At 53.8% G+C, this 9,249-nt stretch overlaps 1 protein-coding gene across 2 annotated transcripts in view; it reads right to left on the bottom strand.

Annotated features, from left to right (window-relative positions):
- The window catches only part of SLC39A8 (solute carrier family 39 member 8), a 36,957-nt gene extending 30,150 nt beyond the window's left edge, over positions 1-6,807 (bottom strand). For both annotated transcript variants that reach the window (XM_055143894.1, XM_055143895.1), the window contains exon 1: positions 6,339-6,807. In XM_055143894.1, coding sequence (XP_054999869.1) covers positions 6,339-6,548 — 210 coding nt within the window. In that variant the 5' untranslated portion in view covers positions 6,549-6,807. The remainder of the gene's footprint in view (positions 1-6,338) is intronic.
- Between the last annotated feature and the right edge of the window lie 2,442 nt (positions 6,808-9,249).

The following is a 9,249-nucleotide window of genomic DNA, read 5'->3' on the forward strand; positions in this document are numbered from 1 at the left end:
GGGCCAGTGCAGCAGCCCAGGATCGGGGTTCTAAGCCTTGCTTGTGTAAGGACCCGAGTTTGATCCCCAAGGCCCCGGCCCACCAAGCACTGTGTAGTACCCTGAGCACCGCTGGTTTGTGGTTCCGGTGACCCCCAGAACCTCTGTGCCTTCGCAGCATCATATCACCAGACCCAAGAGCTTAAGCCCAGTTTGCCAAGTACTGCCAGGAGTGGCCCCTATGGCCCCTGGGCGTTGCTTTAGAGGCCCTAGATAAATAAATAGCCAGGGGTGTTTCATAATGACTTACCAATAACTCTCAGGTGTTATTGTGTGTGATATTTAACCATAAGGCCAAGGCTTCCTAGGACAATGGGTTTAAGGTAGAGATTTGGCAGTTTGACCCAGGGAACAATGAAGGGCATTTTCCCATATGGACCCATTCCTGGAAAGAGGTAAACATAGCTCTGATCTCATAATCAGATAAGTGATGAGTGTCCTTTATTTTCCCCAAACCTCTGGGGAACAAAGGTCACACTGTACAGAGCTTCAATGAGAAAGACGTAACAGGTGAGAATGGGCCCATTGTCCTGAAGGGCCCATACCAGACCTTGCCTCTGCCCTCCGCTGCCCATTTTCCAGTTTCTCAGCCACACAGAAGGCGGGAGGCACTCTTAGGACTTTCCCCAGCCTGCTCTGGACGCAGAGACCAAGAGAAAAGAGCTGATGCCTCCCTTTCCTCTGCCCAGGGAAGAAAATATGTGGAGTAAGTGCTCCCCAGAACCATTCCCTCGTCACCCACTGTGTAAAACACAAAAATAAAAAGAAAGGGCGCGGGCGGCGAGGCAGGCGAAGGAACGGAACAGAGCCAAGATGGTTGGTCTCACTTGCAGTTTATTCCAATCTTCCCTCTATACACTCTCCTCTGGAACTCTCCCCCTGCCCCCTCACACAGCTACCTTAAATCTCCCCGTCCCCCAGCAGCCTGGGGCTTATCCAAAGGTGTGGTTACAATCCATAGGGGGTATAGTTCTATCCCTTAGGGGAATGCCTTCACTAGGACAGAATCGCTCTTTCAGCAGGAAGACCCACCCAAGGGCAGAGTCCCATGAATGTGTTTCTCTTCTCCTCAGCCAGCAAACATATAAGAATTCATAATATTAATTATTTTGTATGGACACAATAAGAGATGCATTAAAGCTCATAGAATTGCTCTCCTGGGGCCATCTCAATCTCAGACTACAGTGCTCAGGCCAGATCAGTCTTTCCTATCCCTGGCAGGGTCCCAGTCTCATAATTACTATTGGATCATGACAGCATTTGTCTATGATCAAGCTCTTAACTTGTAGTTAAGAATTAGGCACTTATGGGGGCTGGAGCGATAGCACAGCGGGTAGGGCATTTGCCTTGCACGCGGCCGACCCAGGTTCTAATCCCAGCATCCCATATGGTCCCCTGAGCACAGCCAGGGGTAATTCCTGAGTGAAGAGCCAGGAGTAACCCCTGTGCATTGCCAGGTGTGACCCAAAAACCAAAAAAAAAAAAAAAGAATTAGGCACTTTGGCCAGGCCCATCTCGATGCCAGGGTAGCACATAACTCACCGCTTGCCCTGGATCCTTCCCGTCCCACGTCGGGGACCCTACTTTGGGGTGCTAGGAACTGAGGGCAACTGAGGCTTAAGTGGAGAAAGCAGATGCCCGGGAGGGAATAATATTCGAGGCCAATTAAGTCTTAAGTTATAAAAACATAATATTGTCTTCTTGTGTCTATACAAAAAAGACATAGCTTTAAAGTAAATTATTCAAAAGGCATAAAGAGGAGAGAAAGGCAATGTTATAATATTCAGTGTCCTAGGAAGTTCTGACCTTACCAATTAACAGAGTTTGATTAAGGGAAGAGCAGATAAACTGGTAGAAATGGTTACAGATAAACAAAGGAATGGGAGTGACTCGGGAGCACTTTGATGGGTGTGACTGATAAACTGAAGCTCCTAGTGGCAAGGGGGAAAGGACAAACCAATGATATCCAACAACCCACAATCACTTCATCCATAGGAAAGGGACAATGATGACAGGGAGATACGGCCGGGTAAATTCAGAATGAATGACCACACACACACACACACACACACACCCTTCCATTTCTTCGCAGCACTAGCCTAGGTGACACTGGAATGAGCAGGACTCACCTCACTCCCTCTCCCTCTGGCACCCGAAGGCCAAAGACAAGTTAAGGAAAAGAACCAGTTGAAGAAGCCTCTGGACACCCAAAACACGCCTGCTCTCCTAGAAGACAGGACCTTTACGGGACCTTCTGACTGTCCCTGAGGGTGACAGCCTCTCCTCGGCACCTGTCTCCACCCTCTCATACATCGGCAGAGGTATATTCTGAAAACACCATCTGACTCAATTCCTGTGGAGTCTACATCTTCCTACTCCTCCTAAGCTAATTCACTTGCTTAATCAAAAAATATGAGGCCAGCTACTTCAAAGTGCTGGAGCTCAGACCTTTCGCGACTGAGGCCCACATTTGGTGCCCAGCACCACATTCCCTGCATGCCCACCCCCCCCCCCGGCTCCGCACCCCAGCTCTGCTGGGTGTAATCCCTGGTGCCCTGAGCATCACCCGTGGTGGACCCATTGACCCTGGCTGGCGTTTCTGGGTCTATATAGTGTCCCATCGCTGGGCTTGGGCCACCAAACCAGGATTCACTGAGTATCACCAGCAAAGGCCCCTAGGACACCTAAGCACTGTTTGGGGTCCCCCTGCCACCTCCCATCCCCCCAGAAAAACCTCATAAATATATCTATCAGGCACCACACGAGTCCCTAGAAAAGTGAGTTATTCCCTTCTACTTGTTTTGATTTGTCTGTATGTCTGAGTGCATGTATTCATCAGCAGAAAAGTGTAAGCCCAGTGAATCCAGGATTACAAGAAGGGGCTCCTGCTTGATAAACCCCCGAGGCCCAGAAAGGCTTCTCAGAAGCAGTGACGCCTAGGCCGAGCCCCGAAGCGGAGCAGTGGACTGCAAGGATGGAGGCGATGCCTGGAACGCACGTGGGGCTGGACCACAGGAGGCTCCTGAGTCACAGGGAAATGTGTGAAGTTTATCCTAAAGGTATTTTATTATCGTAGTTAGATAAATGCATAGTCAGATTTTTACTTTAAAGTGACCGCCTTAGGGGGCTGAAGCGATAGCACAGCAGGTAAGGCGTTTGCCTTGCACGCGGCCCACCCGGGTTCGATTCCCAGCAACCCATATGGTCCCCTGAGCACTTCCAGGAGTAATTCCTGAGTGCATGAGCTAGGAGTAACCCCTGTGCATCGCCGGGTGTGACCCAAAATGCAAAAAAAAATAAATAAATAAAAATAAAAATAAAGTGACTGCCTTAGTTACAATATAGTAATCATTCTATATAGTTGCTGGACACATCGATGTCATGTAGCATAATACAAATGTTAGGGATTTAAGAATAAAAAGACAACCAGGCAGCCTGTCATGTTACGGAGTTGGCTGGACTCTTTCACATGGAGGATGTGACAGATACCCAGGGAAAAGGCTGTGATGGGAAGTAGAAGTGTAAGAAAGGCCCACAGTTAAGCCCAGAATGCACAGCGAATTCACAGGAGAGTTCACTGCTTTGTTTGGAGAGCTCGCGTCAGCCTTGATACGCGGGGCCTGGCCCCAGCTGGCCTCCACACACAGACTTCCTCAGCGCTGAGACCCTTCACGGAACTTCAAACAGACATAGTCCAAGTATTGCGTTAGGAAGACTAAATGAGAGAAGACTTAGAAGAAGACAAGGCAGCCAGGTGATAGGATTGTGGTCGGGTGGGGGAGACGCATGGGAGGTGTAGATAGGATCAGGAGACTGGTCGGAAGAGAGACACCTCCTGGTGGCGTGAACAAAGGTCGCCTCATTCGGTGGCCCGCCCAGAGCTCGGCCCCTGACAACACGCCTGGGAGACCTATTTGTCTTGATGGAGGCATACCCAGAGAAGGAGGCTCCTCCTATCCGGTGTGTACACAGAAGTCAGAGGTGAGACGTTTTGAAGAGGGACGAGGAACAAAGAACATTTGAAGAACGATAAAAGAGCTTACAGGGGTCAAACAGAGGCAACACGAGGCCATTCCTACATCGCCTGCGTGAGGCAGCCTGAGGAACTCGGACTGTGGGGGCTGCTTGGGTCTGGAGCTCTCTGGGGAGGTCAGGCCAACAGCCACTCGAGGGCTCTTGAAAGGCTTCTCCCCGTCCTTGTTCATCTCAGTAGCCAGAGCAGAACATCCTGGATGCGGTTGTTCCGTTGTCTCCACTTTGAACTCAACCCACTTTGTTCACCTGGAGCAACCAATTCAACAATACTTAGGGGTACTGAGAAAATATCCCTCTGCCTCTGTGTAGACTCTAGAAACCTCCCGGAAACACACCTCAAACACACACAGTCCTATAGTCCATCCCCTGAGAAAAGCCAGCTTTATTGCAGCGTCAGGTGGAGGGTTCAATAAACAAACCCCTGGACACAAAACAATTTCTGTTTTCTCAACCTTTCTCAACCTTTCAGACTGAGAAAATTGGCCTTTTCCCAATAGGTCCATATATTATCTATTCTACTTTGTTGCAGGTGAGAAACTGTAGTTACATTTTTTTAATTTGAATTACTTAAGATCTTAATGACCTTAAATTTTGCACTAAATTGATTGTTTCCTGCTGGAGCAGATATGAATGCCAACAAATTAATAGATTCTTCTGGAATGACATTTCATCTGTCATCACTTAAGTGATGATTGTTGCTTACATTGGGACATTTTAGAACATCAAATAGATGTTTATTAGGCCTGATTACGTGATAAAGTTTCCTGGGCCTCCCTTTGTTTCAAAGTAATTATGGGCTTCCTCTGGTTTCTTTTTGATGCCTACAGAGGCCAAAGAGGAGTGCTTAAATATTCAAACATGAAACGGGGAAGCAAGATGTCATCATACGTGTAATTTACCCATTGAGGCCTCCGCATCTGCCTACTCATAAACTGAGAATCATGCACTAATAAACTAAACCAATTTTTCTAAATAATTCAGACACATCTCCAGTATTTTTGCCAGGGGGGGTGGGGGATGGGACTTCGGGGTCTGGTCTTTTGTCCCTTTCCATTTCACCAACATCTCCAGAACTGCAAGATAAGGAGATAAAAATTTAAGTCCAGACAATGTGTGGGCTTCAGATAGGGAGCTTCGAGCAGAGCCCAACTGCTTTCCAGGCACGTGACCGCTCCCGCGCCTACCTAGAAACACTGGAGTCAGCTCAGCTGTTTCCCCTGACAGGACGCTGCAGCCAGACAGAAGCATGTAGGAAAGCGTTTGTTTAAATTTTACAAGCATCAAAGGGTGTGCGTGCACTTCAGGTCTCCCACATAGCATTTCTCACCAGAAGCGCCTTTCCTGGAAAGCCCAACGAAGTCAAGTTTGAACCCTCCGGGGACCCTACTTGGGTATGGCCAAGGTTCTCGAGTAGTGTCTGCTTTCACTAAACTAAGGTAGTCCTAACAAAAGGATAATAATCAGGAACAGTGCTGATATTAGCAAGAAACCCAAGTGCTTTGTCCTTAACTGTAAGGGAAAGTCGGTGCACTGGAAGACGTGACATTTCCAAAAGTGGAGTTTAATAGGCAATATTTCCCAAACACGTAGGACCACAGAAGCCCTGTGTCTCACACACACACACACACACACACACACACACACACACACACGCACACACGCACGCACCATCTGTAGAAAAAGTATTAAACGCTTAAGCCAGAACCAGACCAGAAGAGAGAAAAAAAAAATCAAGGCAAGGCAGAAGTGGGGAGGAGCCAGTTTGCGGAGAGATTGAAAGAATACTTCGCCTCCTCCGCGAATTTGAAAACCGCCCCCCACGGTGTCATACCGCTGTGGGAATGTGGCCCTCCGACACGGAGGAGCAGGTGTGAGGTGGTCACTCCCGGCAGCCCCGCGCCGTGCCCCCCGGCCGGCGATGCTGTGCTTCTGTGCGTTCTTCCACCGGGTCGGCGCCGGCCCCGGCGGCCCCACGTGCGGGAAGGGCCCGAGCGCCCGGCCCTGTGTCCCCGCGGCCACCGCTACGGGGGGCGCGTGTCGTCCGTGCGCCCAGCCCTGGACAGCCCTGGACGGCCGCACACCTTTGCGGGAGACCGGCTGGCCAGCCCGCGCCCGCGCCCCGCGCCCTCGCCCGCGCCCCGCGCCCTCGCCCGCGCCTGCGCCCCGCGCCCCGCGCCCCGCGCCCTCGCCCGCGCCAGCGCCCCGCGCCCGCCCGCCCGCACCCCCGGCGCGGGTTGCGAAAAGCCGCCGTGCCCTTTGCCTACCTGGTTGAAGTGCAGCGCGCCGGGGAGCGCGCCCGGGCCGGCGCCCAGCCGCTCCAGCAGGCGCGCCAGCTGCGGGGCCGACAGGCTGCGGTTGGAGCCGAACACGCGCAGCACGTCCTCGCCGAAGGCCTCCGCGGCGCCCGGCGCGCCCAGCGCGGCCGCGGGCAGCAGCAGCAGCAGCAGCGCGGCCAGCGCGCGGCCCCGGCCCATCCCGGGCGGGCAGCGGCCCCCGCCTCCGGAGAGCCCGCGGGGAGCAGGACGCACGGCCCGGCCCGGGCGCGGCGAGGGCAGGCGCGGGGCCAGCGGTCCGGCGCCGCGTGCGTCCGGCCGTCCTCCCGCCGCTCGGCCCCAGGGGGCGCGGGGCTGGCTCTCAGGGCCGGGGCCTGGCGCGTGGACACGGCCCGCCCCTCCCGCTCCGGCGAGCTTCTGGGGCTGGGCCGGCCGGGAGCCCTCACCTGCCTGCTTCGGTCTCTGCGCCTGTGTCCACCCGGAAAGCTGCACCTCTCTCTCCCCGCCCCCACCTCTCGGCCCCCTCCCTCTGCGCTCTCTCCCCCTCCCCAGCGCTCCCTATCTTGGACGAGTCCGCTGGGGACCTGGGGACCAGCCCGCTCCCTTTGCAGATAAGAGGAGGGCCCTATCCCCGCCTCCGCGCACGTGGTGACACTCCCCTGGCCGCACTCACCCCGCCCTCCCCTGTTACCTGATAGCCGGCTCCCTCCCTCGGGTCCGCTGATCCCGGGGGTCGGGGGTCGCCCTCCCACAATACAGCCTGGAGCCCCTTGTGCTCGGGCGCTTAGCAGGAACTGCGTTCTGTCCCACTGGCCCAATTCAGCTGTCCAGGAAGCGGAATCGCAGCGGGCGGCAGGCGCTGGCCCTTCCTGTGGCCGCTGCAGGGCGGTGGGCCGGACAGATGAGGCGGCCCCTTCCCCAGTGGTCCTGAAGACCCGCGGGGCAGCCCACCAGGGTGCGGCAGAGGTGGGGCTGGTGGTGGTCATCGTGGGGAATGGACCGACCGAGACCCAGGTCCCCAGGTGTCCACAGCCACCGGCCTTTCCCAGGGGAGTTTGAGGAGGGGGGATGGGACGTCTCCGCGGAAAGGGAGGAAGGAAGGAACCGCGGGGCACCGGGGCTGGGAGCAGCTGGTCTGTGGATTGGCAGGGCGAGGCGCCGTCACCCGCAGGGGTGCCCAGAAGGTTCCCGGAGCCTGGGAGGCCCCGGGCGGGGGAGGACCGGCCCACAGGGCCCGTGGCAGGACTCCTGCCCGGCCGGAGCCTGGCCCTCGAGGTCGAGGTACAGCGGGCAGGTGTGTCCACAGGACTGCCAGGCTCACGGGTGCTCACAGGCAAATGCTCCCCCCGTGGAAGTTGGCGCATGGGCTGTCAGTGACAGGTGGACTCTTTAGGTTCAGGCCCTCACCCGGGGTGGGGAGCGGGGTCCCGCTGAGCCCTCACTTGTGGTGGTTACTGGGCTGGGCGGCAGTGACTGCCTCCTGTCATTCTGCCAGGCCAAAGGTCCCCAAACATGTGCTCTGCTGCCCCTTTTCAGGAAAAAAAAGAAAATCGCTCAGTGCTTCCTGAAAATGCACTCTTACCCTTTCTTGGTTGGGTTTTTGTTTGTGTGGTTGGTTGGGGCCATTCCCAGCGATGCTTAGGAGCTGCGCCTGGCTCTTTGCTCAGGGACCCCCCCTGGTGCTGCTACTGTATGGGGTGCCGGGGTCAAACCCCACTCGGCCGCATGCCAGGCGGGCGCCCTCCCCGCTGTACTGTCTCTGCAGCCCCTACAAACAGAAACGCCCCCTGCCTCCGCCCGCCTCCGCCCAGAGGCCACTGCCGCCCTCCTGGCTGAGTCCAGGGATGCGAGCGGCTCTGCCCACCTTGGGAAACGCTGCCCTGTGCCTCTCTAGCTGGTCATTGCCAGCCTGAACTGCAGCATTGGCGAGATGTTGACATTTCCACAAACTTAAGTGGTTTTGAAGTAATAACATTTTACCATACAAAATTTCTTTTGAATCATCGTGAGATACAGTTACAAAGTTGTTCATGATTGGGTTCCAGACCTCCAGGGTTCCAGCACCCGTCCCTTCTCCAGCCTACGCCTCCCACTACCAGTTTCCCACTGCCACCCGGCCCACTTTTCCTCTCTCTCTCTCTGTCTCTCTGTCTCTCTCTGCCTCTCTCTGTCTCTCCCTGTCTTTCTCTCTCTGTCTCTCTCTGTCGCTCTGTCTCTCTGTCTCTGTCTCTGTCTCTCTCTGTCTCTCTGTCTCTCTGTCTCTGTCTCTGTCTCTCTCTGTCTCTCTGTTTCTGTCTCTGTCTCTCTCTGTCTCTGTCTCTCTCTGCCTCTCTGTCTCTCTCTCTCTCTCTGTCTCTCTCTCTCTCTCTCTCTCTCTCTCTCTCCTTTTGGGCCTTATGGTTTGCAATACAGATAATACAAGGTTATCAAGTATCTCCCTTTACATACTTTCAACATTCAGTTCCTGTCCAAAATGATCATTTCCAAAATGATCAATGGTCATTGGTTCCTTTTCTGTCCTCACTGCCCTTCACCCCCCACTCACCCTTGTGGCAAACTTCCATACTATGTAAGTTTTGAAAATAAGATTTTATTTGCCACTATCATCACACGAATAATTTGCCAGACCATCAATCCTACAAGACAATATACTATCAAAAAAAAAAAAATCCCCACTTGGCAAGTGTGCCAAATACAGTTAACATCATGCAATTAGGAGAAAGTTTTCAGAAAATTGTTAAGTTACTAACTACCAAGTTGGTGAAGCTAATCTCTAGGTTTTCTACCCAACTGAAATGAAATCACTGAAGTATTACTCAGAAAACGTTTTAGGGCCCAAGCACAACATTCTGTTAGCAATGTCATTACTGAAGGAAAAAAACTTTTAAATGAAAATGTCGGT

Source organism: Sorex araneus, chromosome 6 (genome assembly GCF_027595985.1).
Source record: "Sorex araneus isolate mSorAra2 chromosome 6, mSorAra2.pri, whole genome shotgun sequence".
Classification (NCBI taxonomy): domain Eukaryota; kingdom Metazoa; phylum Chordata; class Mammalia; order Eulipotyphla; family Soricidae; genus Sorex; species Sorex araneus.